General features: G+C 55.3%; 1 protein-coding gene and 1 pseudogene across 2 annotated transcripts in view; both read right to left on the bottom strand.

The window, feature by feature from the left end:
- Window positions 1-5063, bottom strand: part of LOC141974364 (tyrosine-protein kinase STYK1-like) — an 84223-nt pseudogene extending 79160 nt beyond the window's left edge.
- Window positions 5064-6606: 1543 nt separating this feature from the next.
- The window catches only part of TRIM62 (tripartite motif containing 62), a 43718-nt gene continuing 28234 nt past the window's right edge, over window positions 6607-22090 (bottom strand). The window contains exons 2-4 of one of the 2 annotated variants that reach the window (XM_074975425.1): window positions 11509-11765; window positions 10844-10959; window positions 6607-7345 (exon numbers count right to left, since the gene is read on the bottom strand). In XM_074975425.1, coding sequence (XP_074831526.1) covers window positions 6795-7345; window positions 10844-10959; window positions 11509-11765 — 924 coding nt within the window. In that variant the 3' untranslated portion in view covers window positions 6607-6794. The remainder of the gene's footprint in view (window positions 7346-10843; window positions 10960-11508; window positions 11766-22090) is intronic. The other variant, XM_074975424.1, reaches the window with a different exon arrangement.

Genomic DNA, 22090 nt, shown 5'->3' on the forward strand with positions numbered 1-22090 from the left:
CACCTGCAGCAAATACTCCATCTGCTGAAGGAATTAAAAGGCCAGGAATTAGCTCATTTGGGTGGCAGAGCTGGAGGTGAGCAGATCTGCAGCCCACAGCTCCAGCAGTGCAGAGGGAAGCCTAACGGCTCTGAAACAGCTGCCCAAAGGGGCCCTACCTGAGGGAAAGGAGGACCCACCCCAGAGACAACCAGAGAGGGAAGGATCCAGTGGACATGGGTAATCTCCTCTTACTCATTGTGGTTTGGATCTCCCCACCAGGGGAAAGCCTTGGATTGAGCTGACCCCAGGGGGGTGGATGAGAGGAAGAGGCCCAGGATGGACAACCTTAAAGCAGCCTTGGTTGCCAGACTACCAGTAGCTCAAAGGGCCCTGGATCAGAGCTCAGTGGAGTAGGAGTGCCTGGGCTCCCCTCCCACAATCCCCTTGAATGTCAGGACTTGCAGCCATGACCACACGGCCACGCTCCCCAAGAGAGGAGCATTACAGTTGCCAACAGCAGTATTTTGTAACTGAGAGGAGGATCAGGTCCCATGGCTACAATGCTGTAAAACCCAGTGTGTGTGACTCCACTGAGTCAGGCCTGTAGTGTGGTAGGGCCTGATTCCTGTGGCACATAGATAAAGGACCCAATCTGTTCTCAGAGTTATCCATGAGCGGTCACTTGATTCAGGTCAATAGAATTGCACCAGTGAGAACAGAATCGGGCCCAAGAACGGTGTATCATGCCTGCTACCTTGGCGGGGGGGGGGGGTGCGGTAGGAATGTTATGAACCAGTGGAGATCCATTCGGCAGAACAATAGCATGCGAATGGCAGCCTTTCTGCAGGTCTGGCTGCCAGCTGCAGTGTTGTCCTTTGTCTGTGTTTGCATGCAATCCGCGGGGCGTCTGCAAGGAGATGGGCCAGGAGGGGAAGGCAGGAGCTCTGGGGGCGGCTGCATTGCAGAAACAAGTTTCCATTCCTTTTTTAAAAAATTGCCTTTATTGCAGCAGTCAGAGACGGCCTGCTACGGAACTAGGAATAAATACAGAATCCATCAGCTTCTGAAGAAGGAAAAACCACAGCACTGGCGGAGCACGCAGGCAGGTGGTGGAGGTGGAAGTGCACCCAGCAGGCACTGGAGTCACTTGGATGGTGAAGCCAGGAAGGGCCAACTCATGCCAGGCACTGAGCTTGCCTTGCAGGATCGCAGCCCGTGGGTGCACTACCCTGGGACACTCCATCCTGCCAGGCTACAGAAGGATGCTGTCCCCCCACCACACCAGCTCTCTCCCTGCAGCTCCTGTCCATACCTCGGGATTTCTCAGTGACGTCAACAGAGCAGCCTCCTTGACAAGAGGCTGAACCTGCTCAGACGAGTAACCTCATGGGGCTACACCCCATAGGACTCCCTACACACAGAAGGAGTTTTCAGGATTCATCCCCAAAGTGGGATGGGGCTGAGTTTCAGCACCTCCCTCCAAATAGCGTCCTCAGCCTGATCTGCAAGCTGGAGCTCTTTTTCCCAGAAAGAACTGGGCCAGGATGGGGCAGACACCACGTCACCAGTGATGTTGGGTTTTGCTCCCCTACATCCACCAGGCTGTGTGCAATGTACTCAGAGAGGGGAGTAGCTCTCCAGGTGGGGGAGTCTGCAGCCAGGCACTCAGCACAGAATGGCCAGCTGGTGCCTTGGAGTTGGGCTTTCTGCCCTCCTGGTAGGAGGAAGTGTTGCTCATCAGCTACCTCCAGTGGAAGCCGTGAAATGGGGGAGCATTATTCTTCCCCTCTCTGTCACCAAGTGAGCAGCCAGGCCAGGCTGCAGAGCAGCAATTAGCGTTGGCCATTCACTGAACAGAAAGTCTCCAGGGAGCCTGGTGGCTGACATGGCCCCAGAAGGGGCAAGAAGCAAACCACACTGCATGTGATCCAGCTCACATGGGTAGGAGGACAGGAGGGCCTGAGTCCAGTCACAACATCTAGTGTCCTTTGGATCTTGAGTCCTTATGGTGGGTGGCTCATGTCTCAGCTGGATCTCTGGAAGGGGAGAACGGGCTCTTCATACAACCAGAGCAATCCCTGTCCACGCCCTTCTCCCCTCAGTGCACGGAGCAGATGTGCCCAAGGCAGCAATGTACCAGGCTGCTGCGCACACTTGTACAGAGAGTGAGCACAGCTGGCTGCTTCCTCCTTGCTCAGACCAGAGACCCTGACATGTCCCAAGTTCGTTCATTTAAAAAGCAACATGATCAGCCTGGAGTCCCCAGAGCCAAGAAATATCAGTGGGGAACACCCCGTTTGTCTCTCCAAATACCTGCAGACAGCGGCTCCTTGGTGCTCACAAAACCTGGACTTAGCAAGTCTGTTGCCATGTGAAATTCACCACACGCCAGCTGCCTTGGGCCGGGCTGGAGCCACACAGGTGTGGGGCTGCCACCCTACCCGTCATGTTGCCACATTGTCTCTGCACCCATTGCCCATGGGACCTCCTGGCTGCCATTCAGACACTACTACCATGGCGCTATTGCCCACAAAGGCACCACAGCAAGTCCAAGGTCCCTGTGCTTCCACTGGCTTCTTGGTGCAGTGAGGGGGAGGGTTTGGTGACATCCATTGCCAGCAATGGACTTCTCCCCTTGGGGCACCTAGCCAAGCCCAGCCTGGGTCTGGGGGAGGTGACAGGGCCCAGAACCAGGAATCTGCTGTTGGTATCAGTCCCAGAGCTGCGTGGGACTCTGGCCAAGTGCCTTCACCTCTCTGTGCCTCAGTTTCCCCAGCTGTAACTGCAGATCGTGATGCTCTTGCTCTGTTGTCGGATGCGTTGAGATCAGTGACTATAGAGTGGACAGTCTCATCAGCCGCCTGCCCTTCTCAAAGCCCTGGTGTGCAGGGCCCCACCTGCCTCCATGGGGGTCTATTTCCCTGCCTCAGGGTTCTCACCATTATGGAACTGATTCCCAGGGGCCCGTCACAAACACACTCCTGCTGAAGGCTCAGAGCCTTTGACCTGAGACGGGAGTAAAGGCATCAGGCCAGCACCAGATGGGCTCCAGGCAGCCTCAAGAGAACTACCTCAATGTTCAGCTTTGTGCCTGCTCCCCATCATTGTGCATAGCTCCCTGCTGCCCCATGAGGATCTCCACAGACAGGGCCCGGCTTTGATGTCTCCTGTCCAGATCTGTCCTTCAACCCCTTGCCACAGCCCCAAGGCAAATCTGCAGGCTCCACGCCTCCCGGTGGCAGGACTTCCCCCAGCTAGCCTCCCTGCTGCTCTGGGTGCAGACCAGTGGCCCCGGCTCCTGGGCCAGCTATGGGCTTAGTGCCAACTGGGCTAGGTGCTACCACTAACTGGCTACAATGTGAGGCCTATGTCTTCAGTCATAGCAGCTGCTTTTGGGTGCCTGTTGTGAGCCCCTTTTGGCCTGTTCTTCCAGGCTCTAGCTGGTGTTGATGGGCACTGGTGGTATTCGCTCAGTGCCCCTGGATATCAGGCCCAAGGGGCCCCCCAAAACAGAAGCCCCTGTTAGGAAAGTCTAGGTCTCAGCCTCTCTAGTGTTAGCTACTCAATCCAGATTCCCGGCCAAGGTCCCTACCTGTACGCACTGGAGCGCTTCCCGTCCCCCTTGGCTGCTGGGCCGGCAGGAGCTGATCGCACTGACTACTCGCTGCGTGCTGGCCACCCAGGTCACGTGCTCTAACTTCTGCCCCATGTGGAGGAGATGGTATGATGGGATAACATGGTTTTGGTAATTAAATATTCAAGGTAAATAGGCCTAATGGCCTGTGATGGGATATTAGATGGGGTGGGAACTGAGTTACCCAGGAAAGAATTTTCTGTAGTATCTGGCTGGTGAATCTTGCCCATATGCTCAGGGTTCAGCTGATCGCCATATTTGGGGTCGGGAAGGAATTTTCCTCCAGGGCAGATTGGAAGAGGCCCTGGAGGTTTTTCACCTTCCTCTGTAGCATGGGGCACGGGTCACTTGCTGGAGGATTCTCTGCTCCTTGAAGTCTTTAAACCACGATTTGAGGACTTCAATAGCTCAGACATAGGTGAGAGGTTTATCGCAGGAGTGGGTGGGTGAGATTCTGTGGCCTGCGTTGTGCAGGAGGTCGGACTAGATGATCATGATGGTCCCTTCTGACCTAAATATCTACGAATCTATGAATCATGAACAAGGAGCCCAGCCCGTCATGCTTCCTGGTACGGGCCTTTGGAAGACACAGCGTTTGGAGCCTGTGAAGGTGCCAGTACTGACGGTGGCTCCGTGCGGAGACCCAGGCGGGCTAGGCGATCCCAGCCCCTCCCACGGCAAGGGTACTTGCCAAGGCTGCCGCCTTCTGGCTGCCTCTGTATGACTAGCAATGCCTGGCAAAATGCCATTGCCCAGGTAGCGTGCGAGCGCGTCCCTCACGGGCCAGGAGCAGCGCCTGCCAGGCCGCACTGGGCTGAGCACTGTCCCATCACCTGTCTGCCCCACCGTGCACGGGGAGAGGCCATGGCACAAAGAACCAGGAGCTGCTGATTCCTGGGGCCCTGCTCAGGCTGCCCCAGCTGGAGAGAGGAAATTGGACTCCTTGCTTATTGCTGTCACCCGCCTCACACGCTCCTATCCTATCCTCACACACCTTGCCTATCCCCACCCTTTACTCTGATATCCCTTGTTCCTCTCCTCCAGCCCACCCCCACCTCCCCAGGCTCCTCTTCTCCAGCCCCCTCCGCCCTTGCCCACTGCACAGCTCAGGCGTTTGCCCGAGTCCAGGCAGCTGCAGGCATTCCCCCGAGAGGTGACCTCCACCCGGGAGAGGGTGCGGGGAAACCTGAAGCACATCTTGCTCACTGACAAGAGCCAAGGAACTGGTTCCAGAGCGAGGTGGAGGGAGGAACGTATGCCTCCGGAGCCGGGTACACGGTCACAGTCACAGATCTGTCCTGGCAACCCGCAGGTCAACACTCCACTCCGTAGGAAACAAACTGCTCCAAGGGGCGCGGCCCACACTGCACGTGCACTGTGCTCAGTAACTGACACTCACCTGATCCACCTGCAGCACCAGGGAGCTGTGCCAACGCACCAGGTGCATCCGTGCTCTGCTACCTAGGTGTTGGTAGCAGTGCATTCTGGGAAAACCTGAGTTGCTGTCCCACCATGCTTGAGCAGGGGCAGAGCGCCCCGTGGGCATGCACGCAGAGCAGCACCAGCAACGTGTTCGGCAGTGTCACACTACCCGTGACGCCAGGAGGACCAGCCAGCCTGGTTACACAGGTGCAGTAACTGTTCTGTCCACGCAGGGCTCTGGGCAGGGAAGCCCACAGGCAGCTGCCACAGGACCAAGCCATGATCACGGCTGACCATTATTCCCTGGTGCCAAACTGGCTTCAGCGAGGACTGTGGCATACAGTGCCGGAGCAGGCTCCACCGGTGCTGGGCTGAGGGTCATGCACCTCAGCTGGCCCCTACCCATGGCAGATCTGGGGCCAGGCACCAGCCATGTGTGCCCCTAAGGCAGCCATCAGACTGCGGAGCCAGGCTGGCTCCCGGGGTACTCCAATCCAGGCTCCTCTTGGCAGATTTTGCCCAAGCCAACGAACCTGGTGAAGGGGACAGCTGGGGGGGAGGGTCTCACACAAGAGGGAACTGGCCTGGGGGAGGGTGGCCTCGTTGGGGTCATGCGCACACCCCATCCCTGCTCAGACACCCATGCCCTGTACTGGGATCAGCTGAGGGAGCAGTTCTGCTGCCTTCTGCAGTGGGTGGGTCCCTTGCCAGGGTTACCTGGGTGTATCTCAGTCATTTCCCCGCCATCAGCCCCGCCTGTGCTCTGCCTGGGGCACTGCCAACCCAGGCTCCTGTGGACTGAGCACCTTTGGTCTCATTTCAGTTGCTGGATTCAGGATCGGGTGCGGGGTGGTGCTGGTGCCGGTGACATGCAGGCGGTCAGGCTTGATGACCTGGTGGCTCTATGACTTTACCTCTGGCAATCTGAGCCCTCTGCTCTCAGGGAGGCATAGGGCAACGCTGCCTCAGCCTCCAGCTGCTGCTAAAAGGAACTGCAAGCCCAGCTGGCAAGCCCAGGCTGCAGCCCACTATGCAAAACATGCTCATCTAACCCTCCCCCTTGTCCGTCCCCACCCTCTCCCCCTTAGTTGCACCTTGTCATAAACCTAGATTGCAGCTCTCTGGGGCAGAGGCTGCCACCCACTTCTTTGCAGAGGGCCTAGCAGCACGGGATCCTGACTCCTTGGTGCCAGGGGCCCCTGAGTGCCAATGTAACACATACTAAGTGCAGATGCTGCCAGGTCACTAGCCCTGTGCAGGATGGTTCATGCTCTGTCTGTAGGAGCAAACCCAGCTAGGAGCTCACAGGTGAGCTGAGATACCAAGCAGCGGTTCAGCAGCAGCTCTGCTCCATGCCAGCAGGAGGCTCCAACAGCACAGGGTCCCACCTGCATCCATCCTGGCAGAGTGCCCATGGCAATGCCGGGGTCATGCCAGGGATAGCCAGCTGGATGTCCACACTCAGCCCGGATCCTTGGGTTAGTCTGGAAACTGACGTAGACAGGGAGGCAGGAATGCTGCATCCTCTCACACTGAAATACCAACAGTTCCATGGCCTCCCTCCATCCCCACAACCCCCCAGCCCCAGCCCTGCACCCTCCTGCATCCGGATAATGCCAGGAGGTCAGAGCTAGGAATGGCACAGCCCCAGAGCCTGCAGAAAGGAGTAGGTGGGAACTGTCTTAGCAGGGACTCTGGACTCAGCCTGCCGGCCAGGAGGCTCTATACAGCTCCAGGCTCCCTTCTCTGCTCCCTCCTAGATCCGGACGGTGTTTATGCGGAGTGGCTGCACGTTCTTGCCATTGGCATGGCTCTGGCCAGGACTAAAGTATGAGCAGAGCTTGCCGGGGAACTTCTCCCGGAAGGTGTACAGCCACGACATGTCATCAGCATTGTAGAAGATCAGGAGGCCTTTGTCATAGTCCAAGAAGACGCCAACTTTCTCTAGCTTGCTCTTAACATTGAGCCGGGTCCAGGGCTGGGTGCAGGCGCTGTACTGGTTGCCGTCGTGCATGACGATGCAGTAAAAGCCGCGGCTGGGCTGGATCTGAATGCTCCCCTTGCGGGTGACAGCCTCGTGTGCCAGCCCGATCATCCACTGGGTCTTCTCCGAGACGATGACCTCCCAGTAGTGCACGCCGCTGCCGAAGGCCTCTGAGCCCAGCACCGACACCTCCACGTCAAAGCGCTTGGGTGAATCCTGCAGCGGCTGCGGGTGCAAGTTGCCGTAGGCCACGATGGTGCAGTCATCCGACAGGATGAGACGCTGGTGAGCTGTGACGGGGTCCAGCGTGAGGGCTGCTGGCACTGGGAAAGCAGAGGGACAGGAAGGGGCTCAGAACCTAGCCACACCCCACACGGCTAGTCAATTACAGGCAAAGCACTTGCTTATGCAAGGGGAATGTAAATGCCCCCAAAATAGGGGCCTACAAGCACCCACCCAGCCACCCCTCACACAGACAGCACTTCACAAAGAGCCGCAGGGACACCAGAGGGGGCTGTGCTGAGGGACATGTGATGGGGTCAGTCAGGTGGCTCGGCAGCCAGCCCCCTGTAACTCCCCATCTGCCCTTGTGCTCCGCGCAGGGACTGGCCCCACAGGCGGGGAAAGCTGTTGGAGGGACCTTCTTGCGCCCTGTAGCATGGGAGAGGCAGTATAGCTAGCTAGGCTCTGCCAGTGCCTCGGCTGCATTTAAAATCGCACCCGTGACACTGCTTAGCAATCCCTTTGGCACTGAAGCTTCCTTTAGGAGGAGGAAGATGCAAAGAGGTAGGGAATGCTCTTGCCAGAGTACAGACCACATGCACAGATGTGCCAGGGCCTCGGAGATGGGGGCTGATGCTTTGGGGCCTTTCTGGGGGACCCCACACCACGGCTACATCTCTGAGAGCTCACCCAATGGTGGGAGTTAGACACACAGATCAACGCCCTGGGTGAGCTGATCTGGGGTGGGATAACAAACACATCAACCAGGTGTGTCACAGGGCTTGGCTCTGCTGGGCTCCCAGCTCGAGATGTACCCAGGCTAGCTCTGACTGAGTGAGCACACTAAAAATAGATAGGTAGCCACGGTGGCGCCAGAGGTCAGCCGCCCCACATACAACCTCCCTGAGACCCTAGGTGCGGACGCAGGGCGGCTAACCCTCCCCCATCTGTGCAGCTGTGGCTGCAGCGTTATTTGCAGCGTTCTAGCTCGATCAGAGCTAGTGTGGGTACGTCTCGAAATTACACCCCAGGGCCAGTGCAGGTGTAGCCTCAATGTGGGATGCTCCAGCACAAGCCGCAGCTTCCTTGGTGTCTGTGGTGGGATCCCCGCAGCGAGCTACAGAGGGTGACAGCCCCTGCCCCAACCCTGCCTCAAGAAATCTTTGATGAGGGTGGGTCTATGGATATAGGGGGAAAAGGGGAGAGTGGAGCCAGGAGGCCCGAGAGGGCAGGAATCTTGCTGCAAGGGGGAGTAGGGCACTGGAGAAGGAGAAGGTGGGGTGGCTGGTGGGAAGCACCAGAGCTCCCTGCCTGCTCCATCTAACAGACCTCCTGGGGTTTGGCAAGAGGGGCCCCACGCTGCTCGGAGCCACAGGGCAGGAGTACAAGGTCAGCTCCAGGCTGGCAGGGGCAGTAGATTCCTGGGGTGCCTTGCTGGGGGCCCCAGGATCCATAGAGACTCTGGCTCCCTCACAAGCTTTGGACAAGCAGTTCTCTCTTCCCACCACTGCCCAGCCCCCAGCGAGGGGGTTCCTGTGGGGAAAGGCCCACAGCCTCCTCTATGGAAGCTCAGGTCCCCAGCGCTCACAGATGCCCCGCGCTGGGCTTGGCAGAGCTGATGCTGCCCAGCGATATTAATTAACACCATTGGTAACTTCACATTCATCAGCGAAAGGCTGGTGCCAGGCACTCGAGCTCAGTGAGGGGAGCCAGGCACGGTGATTTCATCCCTCTCCTTTCTCTTGGTTTTGCTGCAGAGTGGTAAACTCCACCCCCCACAGGCGCTTTTGGAATGGTGTGGAATGCCTCCATGATTAGACAGTCATAACTCAGGAAGCCCTTGTCCAAGTCACTTCAAAATTTGTAGACAAATTTGACCATGGCCCCGGGTCTAACCTACCAATTCTGAGGCCAATCTGACTTATTTTGTGGATGGGGGAGGGGGCAGGGGGAGAAAACTTGGTCTAAAAGGGAAACCCACAGTCACAATGGGCGGGCACCACTCGGAGCCTGGCTCTTTGCAACCCAGATCCCGCCAACCCACCAAAGGAGCTCGTGCCCACTGGGGCCGCAGGCAGCGTGTCAGCTCAAGCGGGGCTGCTGCTGTGCGGAGTGCAAAGGCAGATGGGTTTGGAACAATGGCAGAGCTGGCACAGAGCAGTTTTAGCCACATCCAGGCAAGTGTAATGGTACTCGACAGACCTTATGCCCGGGCAGGACAGAGGGTGGGGCCCGAATAAACAAGAGCAGGAAGGCCAGCAGGCCTGGAGCAAGCTCTCTTACAGGTCACTGTGTCTCAGCAGAACACTCCATGTCCCAGGGGATGGATCGGCTAATTAATAACCATGGGTTGCGAATGTCTGTATCAGACACTGAGCTCAGTGACGAGAAACCCAGCTAGAAATGGAATTAACCCCCACCTCCCTGGATTAACCCCCCACTCCCCAGCCTGCCTCCAGGGCCCTGCCTCCCACAGCCAGTCTCCAGGCCAGCTCCATCTGGGGCCGTATCCTTGCACTGCAGGCCCCCAAGCTCCCGTTACCATAGCAGTGGGAGCAGCCCTGCGGAAAGGGCCTTTGTCAGCCTCTGATGCGTTCTCCCTTCTCCCAGGAACAGGAGCTGGTGTCTGGGCTGCACACTAGGACATGCATGGCCCTGGCTGGGGGAACAGCAGCAGCGGTGGGGGGGGAGGGAAGGGGAGGGTGGTGCATAGGCTCTGGGCCCTGTCCCTGCAGGATCTCAGGACCCCCCAGACACAGGGTGTTCTCCCCAAGGCACTCTCACCCCACTGCAGTCAATGGGCGCTTTGCTGCCTCGGTGCTCAGCTTTCTGCCCATTCGGATTTTGCATGGGTCACGGAGCAGCCACGTGCAACTACTGGAGGGGGCGGCATTTGAACCAGTGACCTGGAGGCAAAGGATTCTGTCCCCTCACCAGTCTGCCACTTGCAGGTCCCTAAAGGGGGAGCCCCCAGGACTCCCGCAGAGCCTTAGAACAGGAGAAACATCAAACCACACAGCCGGGGCCCCTTTGACAGAGGCGCATCATGGACACGCCAGGTGCTGGATCTCAGGCACTGCTGCCCAGCAGGCACCGGCACGTCACATACAGTCTGCTGCTGCTCGTCCCCAGCTGACGTGCTGAGTCCTGCAGCCCTGAATGCACCCGATGAAGTGAGCTGTAGCTCACGAAAGCGTATGCTCAAATAAATTGGTTAGTCTCTAAGGTGCCACAAGTCCTCCTTTTCTTTCTGCAGCCCTGTGACTTCCAGTTCAGAATCTGGCCCTACGTGCAGGGTTTTCCTGCCGGCGTCAGACCACAATGCCCTGAGGGGGCCACAGCGGCCATCTGTCTGCAGTTTAATCCCTCCTAGCACAAAGGCTGGGCCCAGCAGCCTGTATTTACCTAGCTAAGGCGACTCTCCCCACACGGCAGGATTTGCAGGGAGGCTGAGCATCACCGCCCTCAGACCAGTAGACTTGTGGGTGCTCAGCACTTCTGATAATCACGCCAGAGGCCCCAGCTGCCACATTATGCCAGGAAAGGCCTGTAGTATGTTAGAGGGAGCAGGCTGCTCTCCCTGGGCTGGGGAACCATACCTGGATGGATGTCCTGGAAGAGCGATTTCCAGATCGTGTACTGCAGGGGGCCCATGTATTTGGAGGTAGGAAAGTCTTCATACGTGAGGTTTGTTTCATGGATCTTTCCCTTGAGCCTGGTTGGAGAGTCAAGCTGGTTAGCACGGAGCCTCTGCAGTTCCCCTACTGCAATGTGGGGTTTGCTGGTGAGGAAGGGGAGACGTTACAGAGGTAGGGGGTCAATTGAGTGAGGGCCTGGCCTAGAGGCAGGAGCTCTGGCAGGAGCATAGGGCACTGCCACTTGGGTCACAGCCACATGGGCCCTGGGGTGCATACACCATGGGAGCGCTGAGTGAGGCCAGGCGGTGTGCACACCCTGGCAGTGTCCCGTTGGTGCCAGGGTGGGTTTGGGGAGCTGCTCTGGACTAGAAAGGTCCTGTCCTCACCTACTAAACCCTTCCGTGGGGGTGGGGCTAAGCGGGCCTTCAGGATGATCAGGGACTAGGAATGGATGGGAGGGAGCCATAACAGGAAGGGCTTTGTCCTGGGCTGGGCTGGGCCAGTCTGGGCTGGGTGCTGACGAGAGGGAAAAGCTGTTGTCCAGGGAGATGCACTGAGACAGTGCTGGGCTGCAAAGGCCATATGCACTCTCTGAAAGCCAGGTGATGCCCCCCACCCCCCAGTACCTCTCCGAGAGCGAGGCGATGCCGGCCAGGAAGGCATGCCTGTCCATCTCAGCCAGCCGCTCCTGCAGGATCTGGCTGCCCTCCTGCACTTTGCGCAGCTGCTGGCTGTAGCGCTGGATCTTCTGCTCGATGTCGGTCAGAGTCCTGGCGGTGTCGGCCTCCAGCTCCTCCAGCATGGCCTTCTGGCGCTCGCGCAGGAGCCGGTGCAGCCGCTCAAAGGCCTCCCCAATGGTGGCTCGCAGGCTCTTGGCAGAGGACTGCACAGGACAGACAAGCAGAGAAGAGTCACAACAGAGCCACACACCACCCTCATTCCTTCCCCGACAGCACCACCCAGCTCTGCCAGAGCCCCCCACGCCTGACCCACAGCCCGCCCGGCCCTGAGCTCCCCACACCCAGCTCTGCCAGAGCCCCCCACGCCTCACCCACAGCCCGCCCGGCCCTGAGCTCCCCACACCCAGCTCTGCCAGAGCCCCCCACGCCTGACCCACAGCCCGCCCGGCCCTGAGCTACCCACACCCAGCTCTGCCAGAGCCCCCCACGCCTCACCCACAGACCGCCCGGCCCTGAGCTCCCCACACCCAGCTCTGCCAGAGCCCCCCACGCCTCACCCACAGCCCGCCCGGCCCTGAGCTCCCCACACCCAGCTCTGCCAGAGCCCCCCACGCCTCACCCACAGACCGCCCGGCCCTGAGCTCCCCACACCCAGCTCTGCCAGAGCCCCCCACGCCTGACCCACAGCCCGCCCGGCCCTGAGCTACCCACACCCAGCTCTGCCAGAGCCCCCCACGCCTCACCCACAGACCGCCCGGCCCTGAGCTCCCCACACCCAGCTCTGCCAGAGCCCCCCACGCCTGACCCACAGCCCGCCCGGCCCTGAGCTCCCCACACCCAGCTCTGCCAGAGCCCCCCACGCCTCACTCACAGCCCGCCCGGCCCTGAGCTCCCCACACCCAGCTCTGCCAGAGCCCCCCACGCCTGACCCACAGCCCGCCCGGCCCTGAGCTCCCCACACCCAGCTCTGCCAGAGCCCCCCACGCCTCACCCACAGCCCGCCCGGCCCTGAGCTCCCCACACCCAGCTCTGCCAGAGCCCCCCACGCCTGACCCACAGCCCGCCCGGCCCTGAGCTCCCCACACCCAGCTCTGCCAGAGCCCCCCACGCCTCACCCACAGCCCGCCCGGCCCTGAGCTCCCCACACCCAGCTCTGCCAGAGCCCCCCACGCCTCACCCACAGCCCGCCCGGCCCTAAGCTTCCCACACCCAGCTCTGCCACTGCCCCCCACGCCTGACCCACAGCCCGCCCGGCCCTGAGCTCCCCACACCCAGCTCTGCCAGAGCCCCCCACGCCTCACCCACAGCCCGCCCGGCCCTGAGCTCCCCACACCCAGCTCTGCCAGAGCCCCCCACGCCTCACCCACAGCCCGCCCGGCCCTGAGCTCCCCACACCCAGCTCTGCCAGAGCCCCCCACGCCTGACCCACAGCCCGCCCGGCCCTGAGCTCCCCACACCCAGCTCTGCCAGAGCCCCCCACGCCTCACCCACAGCCCGCCCGGCCCTGAGCTCCCCACACCCAGCTCTGCCAGAGCCCCCCACGCCTCACCCACAGCCCGCCCGGCCCTGAGCTCCCCACACCCAGCTCTGCCAGAGCCCCCCACGCCTGACCCACAGCCCGCCCGGCCCTGAGCTCCCCACACCCAGCTCTGCCAGAGCCCCCCACGCCTCACCCACAGCCCGCCCGGCCCTGAGCTCCCCACACCCAGCTCTGCCAGAGCCCCCCACGCCTGACCCACAGCCCGCCCGGCCCTGAGCTCCCCACACCCAGCTCTGCCAGAGCCCCCCACGCCTGACCCACAGCCCGCCCGGCCCTGAGCTCCCCACACCCAGCTCTGCCACTGCCCCCCACGCCTCACCCACAGCCCGCCCGGCCCTGAGCTCCCCACACCCAGCTCTGCCAGAGCCCCCCACGCCTGACCCACAGCCCGCCCGGCCCTGAGCTCCCCACACCCAGCTCTGCCACTGCCCCCCACTCCTCACCCACAGCCCGCCCGGCCCTGAGCTCCCCACACCCAGCTCTGCCACTGCCCCCACTCCTCACCCACAGCCCGCCCGGCCCTGAGCTCCCCACACCCAGCTCTGCCACTGCCCCCCACGCCTCACCCACAGCCTGCCCAGCCCTGAGCTCCCCACACCCAGCTCTGCCACTGCCCCCCACGCCTCACCCACAGCCCGCCCGGCCCTGAGCTCCCCACACCCAGCTCTGCCACTGCCCCCCACTCCTCACCCACAGCCCGCCTGGCCCTGAGCTCCCCACACCCAGCTCTGCCACTGCCCCCCACGCCTCACCAACAGCCCCCCCAGCCCTGAGCTCCCCACACCCAGCTCTGCCACTGCCCCCCACTCCTGCCCCACAGCCCGCCCAGCCCTGAGCTCCCCACACCCAGCTCTGCCAGTGCCCCCCACTCCTGCCCCACAGCGTGCCCGGCCCTGAACTCCCCACACACAGCTCTGCCAGTGCCCCTGGCTTGACCTACAGCCCGCGCGGCCCTGTGCTCCCCACACCCAGCTCTGCCACTGCCCCCCACTCCTGACCCACAGCCTGCCCAGCCGTGAACTCCCCACACCCAGCTCTGCCAGTGCCCCCCACTCCTCACCCACAGCCTGCCCAGCCCTGAGCTCCCCACACCCAGCTCTGCCACTGCCCCCCACACCTCACCCACAGCCCGCCCAGCCCTGAGCTCCCCACAGCCAACTCTGCCAGGGCCCCAGGCTCCAGACGTGCAGCCCTTCCACTCTATTTTCAGGGCTCATCTCTCTCATTCCGAATTCGAGACGTGCTCTGCAGACTGGCTGGGTTCTGAAAGCTCGGCTCCAGGAACTGCCCAGTAGCTCAGACTCAACGATTACCGAGCTCTCCTGGAGTGGAATCAATGAATCATCTCTACAGGTTTGCTGAGACCCCTTCTCCAGACCTGCGTGCCCAGAAGTATTCCACCCCTGGGCTCCCCACACACCTCCCTGCTCTGGCCATTACTCCCTCACTATAGCACCCAGCCTTGCTCTCTGGCTGTGCCAGGCACTGACACTGCACCCTGCGTCTTCATGGCACTACACCTCGTCACTCTGCAAGGCTGGTCAGTGTTACAGCTGGGGAGCCCCTGGCACCTCACCCCACAGTTGACTCAGTCTCTCCTCCCTACAGCACCCAGCACCGCTGACCTTCCCCCTCCCTCCCAGTTGCTTGCCTGTGGAAAGAACGTTAAGGATATTTAACAGCACCTTCGCTGCCCTTAAATCCCAGCTTACTTCCCTTCACCACACACCACTCCACTCATCCCTCCTGTGGAATCATGCTGTCCCCACCCCTGAGAGCAACCTCAGCCTGCCTCCAACACCCATGTGACACTTTGCTCCAGAATCCGCTATTTCAGAATCGCACTGCTACTGCAAACCCTGTTAATGAGATTTTTTTTCCAAGGGACACAGTCAGCTTGAAATCTAGTCGGTTTAAAATGGGAGGGTCAGGTGTGTTTGCCTCCATCCCCTTGTTGCAATCACATTTCCCCATTGTTTAAAAAAAATGTTCTCTCCCCTATCACTGTCAAAAGATCCTTGCAGACTGGGTGGAGTGACTTACTGAGGACACCCAGGAGAAGCAGTGAAACTGACTATAAAAGAGAAAGAGGGGAACCGACTATACACCGACATGTTTTCCAAAGAGCTGTTTCCACTTAGGATGCTCAGGGACTCGGCATGCTGGGTGCAGGGCACTTTTGCCAGCCCAGCCATAAGTGTCAGAATGGGGGCTGCTGGAAGCAAAGTGCTTGTGCAAACTCGGACCTTATCCAATGGGAGCTGAGGTCTTTGGAACATCTGGCCCCAGCTGTAAGGGTTGAGCCCTTGGAAATCTTGCCTGGGGCTCTTTGGAAAATCTGGCCCAGCGTGCTATCAGATGTAGGAATTCTGGTGATTTATTACTGGTATTGTGAGAGCACCTGGCCAGGACCCCATGGCTCTAGTGCTGCACAAACACAGAACAAAGAGATGGCCCCTGCTCCCCGGAGCTCACAGTCCAAGTCCGAGACAAGAGACAGCAGATGGACGAGACAATACTGGCCAGCACATTGGGCTGTGGTCCTAGTTGCCTAACTACTGCCAGTTAAGCATCTTGTAAGCATCTCAGCAAAGGAGTTTTGAGACGGGATGGGCCGACCACGTTACTTGTAAGCACAGGGCACAATGTTTTCAGGTACAGCGTGGTTTTCAAGTGAGGCTGTTCCTGTTAATTCAGGCCCAACATTTTGATGTAATAGAAAAGGGCTCTTAGGAGACATAATTCTGACTAGGAATAGGGCTATGTTTTATTTTTAATTTCAATGAAAACAAACGGCTTTTTCAGCATGGCCAACTCTTGTAATTTTATTGCAAGTCCAGTGATACTTGCAGGTTTTCTTAAAGCTCCTGCAATCATGTGACTAAGTGAGACTCTCAGCTTTCATTTAAAGGAAGTAAGGAAGGCTGGATCCACAAAGGTCTTGGGCACTATGACGCCAAACATCATGGTGCCAAACTTTTAAAGGTGCCTAGAAAATCTCAGGAACAATACTGGGATCCATAACGCTGAATCTGCTGCTTAGGCTCCCTATACAGTGAACGGAGAGAGCCAGGTGTCCTAGACTGTGATCCACAAACTGGGGCAACATAGTCATTCCTCTACCTAACTTGCACGCAGGGCTCAGTCTGGCAGGCGTTTCAGAGGCTGCCTAGCTCACACAAAACAGATGGAGGAGGAGGAGGAAAAAAGAGAGGCCCACCCTATAGGCTTTAGCCCAGTGGTTCAGGTACTCGCTCAGGCTGTGGGAGATGCTTGGGTCATGTCCCCTCTTGGGGAGAAGGAATCTGAACAGGGATCTGCCACCTTTCAATGAGGGCTAGGGGCTATTCTGAGGGGGGTCTCCCTCAATTTCTCCTGTTGAAGTAGTTCCAGTTTAATTGAATAATTTAGTATTATTTGGGCCAGAAAAAGAGTGAGAATCATAGAAATGTCGGGCTGGAAGGGACCTTGAGACGTCATCTAGTCCAGCAACCTACGCTGAGGCAGGACCAAGTAAACCTAGACCATCCCCAAGAGGGGTTTATCCAACCTGCTCTTAAAAACCTCCAACGACGGGGATTCCATAACCTCTCTGGGAAGCCTGTTCCAGCATTTAACTACCGTTATACTTAGAAAGGTTTCAGAGCAGCAGCCGTGTTAGTCTGTATTCGCAAAAAGAAAAGGAGTACCTGTGGCACCTTAGAGACTAACAAATTTATTTGAGCATGAGCTTTCGTGAGCTATAGCTCACTTCTTCGGATGCATCCGATGAAGTGAGCTGTAGCTCACAAAACCTTATGCTCAAATAAATTTGTTAGTCTCTACGGTGCCACAGGTACTCCTTTTCTTTATACTCAAAGTTTTTCCTAATATCTAACCTGACTCTCCCTTGCTGCAGATTAAGATCATCACTTTTTGTCCTACTTTCAGTGGACATGGAGAACAATTGAACCCCATCCTCTTTATAACAGCCCTTAACATATTTGGTGACTGTTATCAGGTCCCCCCTCTGTCATCTTTCCTCAAGACTAAACGATCCCAGTTCTTTTTTTAACTTTTCCTCATAGGTCAGGTTTTCTAAACCATTTCTCATTTTTGTTGCTCTCCTCTGGACACCCTTCAGTGTCTTCACATCTGTAAATACAGCCCACAATGATATCAGCCTTTTCACAACAGCATCACACTGTTGACTCATATTCAATTTGTGATCCACTCTAACCCCCAAATCCTTTCCAGCAATACAACCACCGTGCTAGTTATTCCCCATTTTGTAGCTGTACATTTGATTTTTCTTTCCTAAATGCAGTACTTTGCACTTATCTTTATTAAATTTCATCTTGTTGATTTCAGACCAACTCACCACTTTGTCAAGGTCATTTTAATTCTAATCCTGTCCTCCAAAGTGCTTGCAATCGCTCCCAGCTTGGTGTCATCTCCAAATTTTATAAGCATACTCTCTGCTCCATTAACCAGGTCATTAATGAAAATATTGCATAGTACCAGACTAAGGACTGACCCTTGCGGGAGCCCACTATATGTGCCCCTCTCCACAGTTTAATAGCAAACCATTGATAACAGCTCTTTGAGTACGTTCTTTCAACCAGCTGTGCACCCACCTTATAGTGGCCTAATCTCATCTCGGCCACAATTCCCTAGTTTCCTTAAGAGAGCGTCCTGTGGGACTGTGTCAAAAATCACTTTAAGAACATAAGAATGACCATACTGGGTCAGACCAAAGGTCCACCTAGCCCAGTACCCTGTCTGCCAACAGTGGCCAATGCCAGGTGCTCCAGAAGGAACAGGTAACCATCAAGTGATCCATCCCATTGCCAATTCCCAGTTTCTGGCAAACAGAGGCTAGGGACACCCTCCCTGCCCATCCTGGCTAACAGTCATTGATGGACCTATCCTCCATGAACTTATCTAGTTTTTTTTTAACCTTGTTATAGCCTTAGCCTTCACAACATCCTCTGGCAAGGAGTTCCACAGGTTGATGGTGCATTGTGTGAAAAAATACTTTTTTGTTTGTTTTAAACCTACCGCATATTAATTTCATTTGGTGACCCCTAGTTCTTGTGTTATGAGAAGGAGTAAATAACACTTCCCTATGTTGCCAAGAAGGCCAATGGCATTTTGGGATGTATACGTAGGGGCATTGCCAGCAGATCGAGGGACGTGATCGTTCCCCTCTATTCGACATTGGTGAGGCCTCATCTGGAGTACTGTGTCCAGTTTTGGGCCCCACACTTCAAGAAGGATGTGGAAAAATTGGAAAGAGTCCAGTGGAGGGCAACAAAAAGGATTAGGGGACTGGAACACATGACTTATGAGGAGGGGCTGAGGGAACTGGGATTGTTTAGTCTGCGGAAGAGAAGAATGAGGGGGGATTTGATAGCTGCTTTCAACTACCTGAAAGGGGGTTCCAAAGAGGACGGATCTAGACTGTTCTCAGTGGTAGCAGATGACAGAACAAGGAATAATGGTCTCAAGTTGCAGTGCGGGAGGTTTAGGTTGGATATTAGGAAAAACTTTTTCACTAGGAGGGTGGTGAAGCACTGGAATGCATTCCCTAGGGAGGTGGTGGAATCTCCTTCCTTAGATATTTTTAAGGTCAGGCTTGACAAAGCCGTGGCTGGGATGATTTAGTTGGGGATTGGTCCTGCTCTGAGCAGGGGGTTGGACTAGATGACCTCCTGAGGTCCCTTCCAACCCTGATATTCTACAATTCTATGATTTTCTTTCTCTACACCAGTTATGATTTTATAGACCTCTATCATATCCCCCTAGTCATCTCTTTTCCAAGATGAAAAGTCCCAGTCTTATTAATCTCTCCTCATATTGCAGCCGTTCCATACCCCTAATAATTTTTGTTGCCCTTTTCTGAACCTTTTCCAATTGCAATATATCATTTTTAAGATGGGATGACCACATCTGCACACAGTATTCAAGATGTGGGCATACCATGGATTTATATAGAGGCAATATGATATTTTCTGTCTTACTATTTATCCCTTTCTTAATGATTCCCAATGTTCTGTTTGCTTTTTTGACTGCTGCTGCGCATTGAGTGGATGTTTTCAGAGAACTCTCCACAATGACTCCAAGATCTCTTTCTGAGTGGTAACAGCTAACTTAGACCCCATCATTTTATACGTATAGTTGGGATTATGTTTTCCAATGTGCATTACTTTGCATTTATCAACATTGAATTTCATCTGCCATTTTGTTGCCCAGTCACCCAGTTTTGAGGAATCCTTTTGCAGCTCTTCGCAGTCTGCCTGGGACTTAACTATCTTGAGAAGTTTTGTATCATCTGAAAATTTTGCCACCTCACTGTTTACCCCTTTTTCCAGATCATTTATGAATATGTTGAATAGGACTGGGCCCAGTATAGACCCCTGGGGGACACCACTATTTACCTCTCTACATTCTGAAAACTGACCATTTATTCATACCCTTTGTCTCCTATCTTTTCACCAGTTACTGATCCATGAGAGGACTTTCCCTCTTATCCCATGACAGCTTACTTTGCCTGAGAGCCCTTGGTGAGGGACCTTGTCAAAGGCTTTCTGAAAGACCAAGTACACTATATCCACTGGATCACTCTTGACAACATGCTTGTTGACCCCCTCAAAGAATTCTAGTAGATTGGTGAGGCATCATTGCCCTTTCCAAAACCATACTGACTCTTCACCAACAAATTATGTTCATCTATGTGTCTGACAATTTTGTTCTTTACTATAGTTTCAACCAGTTTGCCCGGCACTGAAGTCAGGTTTACCAGCCTGTAATTGCCAGCATCATCTCTGGAGCCATTTTTAAAAATTGGCGTCACATTAGCTACCCTCCAGTCATCGGGTACAGAAGCTGATTTAAATGATAGGTTACAAACTACAGTTTGTAGTTCTGCAATTTCACATTCGAGTTCCTTCACAACTCTTGGGTGAATGCCATCTGGTCCTGGTGACTTATTACAGTTTAGTTTATCAATTTGTTCCAAAACCTCCTCTAATGACACCTCAGTCTGGGACAGTTCCTCAGATTTGTCGTCTAAAAAGAATGGCTCGGGTTTGGGAATCTTCCTCAAATCTTCAGCTGTGAAGGCCGATGCAAAGAATTCATTTAGTTTCTCTGAAATGGCATTATCGTCCTTATCGTCCTGCTAAAACACCTCGATCGTCCAGTGGCCCCACTAACTGTTTAGCAGGCTCCCTGCTTCTGACGTACTTCGAAAAAATGTGCTATTACTTTCTGAGTCTTTGGCTAGCTGTCCTTCAAATTCTTTTTTGGCCTTCCTAATTGTATTTTTACACTTCATTTGCCAGTGTTTATGCTCCTTTCTATTTTCCTCACTAGGATTTAACTTCCACTTTTAAAGGATGCCTTTTTGCCTCTCACTGCTTCTTTTACTTTGTTGGTTAGCCACGGTGGCACTTTTTTGGTTCTCTTACTATGTTTTTTAAATTTGGGGTATACACTTAAGTTGAGCCTCTATCGTGGTGTCTTTAAAAATTTTCCGTGCAGCTTTCAGAGATTTCACTTTTGGTGCCATATCTTTTAATTTCTGTTTAACTAGCTTCCTCATTTTTGTGTAGTTCCCCTTTCTGAAATTAAATGCTACAGTGCTGTGCTGCTGTGGTGTTTTTACCGCCACAAGGATTTTAAATTTAATTATGTTACGGTCACTATTACCAAGCTGTCCAGCTATATTCACCTCTTGAACCAGATCCTGTTCTCCACTTAGGCCTAAATCATAGAATATCAGGGTTGGAAGGGACCTCAGGAGGTCATCTAGTCCAACCCCCTGCTCAAAGCAGGACCAAGCCCCAACTAAATCATCCCAGCCACGGCTTTGTCAAGCCTGACCTTAAAAACCTCAAAGGAAGGAGATTCCACCACCTCCCTAGGGAACGCATTCCAGTGCTTCACCACCCTCCTAGTGAAAAAGTTTTTCCTAATATCCAACCTAAATCTCCCCCACTGCAACTTGAGACCATTACTCCTCGTTCTGTCATCTGCTACCACTGAGAACAGTCTAGATCCATCCTCTTTGGAACCCCCTTTCAGGTAGTTGAAAGCAGCTATCAAATCCCCCCTCATTCTTCTCTTCCGCAGACTAAACAATCCCAGTTCCCTCAGCCTCTCCTCAGAAGTCATGTGTTCCAGTCCCCTAATCATTTTTGTTGCCCTCTGCTGGACTCTCTCCAATTTGTCCACATCCTTCTTGTAGTGTGGGGCCCAAAACTGGACACAGTACTCCAGATGAGGCATCACCAATGCCAAATAGAGGGAAATGATCACGTCCCTCGATCTGCTGGCAATGCTCCTACTTATACAGCTCAAAATGTTGTTAGCCTTCTTGGTAACAAGGGCACACTGTTGACTCATATCCAGCTTCTTGTCCATTAGGTCCTTTTCTGCAAAACTGCTGCCTCGCCACTCAGTCCCGAGTCTGTAGCGGTGCATGGGATTCTTCCATCCTAAGTGCAGAACTCTGCACTTGTCCTTGCTGAACCTCATCAGATTTCTTTTGGCCCAATCCTCTAATTTGTCTAGGGCCCTCTGTATCCTATCCCTACCCTCCAGTGTATCTACCTCTCCTTCCAGTTTAGTGTCATCTGCAAACTTGCTGAGCGTGCAATCCACGCCATCCTCCAGATTATTAATGAAGATATTGAACAAAATCAAGAATTGCCTCTCCTCTTGTGGGTTCCAGGACTAGCTTCTCCAAGAAGCAGTCATTTAAGGTGTCAAGAAACTTTATCTCTTCATCCCATCCTGAGGTGACATGTACCCAGTCAATATGGGGATAGTTGAAATCCCCCATTATTATTGAGGTTTTTTATTTTAATAACCTCTCTAATCTCCCTGAGCATTTCACAATCATTATCACCATCCTGGTCAGGTGGTCAGTAACATCTCTCTACTGCTATATTCTTATTATTAGAGCATGGAATTACTATCTATAGAGATTCTGTGGAACATGTG

This window comes from Natator depressus, chromosome 18 (genome assembly GCF_965152275.1).
Source record: "Natator depressus isolate rNatDep1 chromosome 18, rNatDep2.hap1, whole genome shotgun sequence".
NCBI classification, from domain to species: Eukaryota; Metazoa; Chordata; order Testudines; family Cheloniidae; genus Natator; species Natator depressus.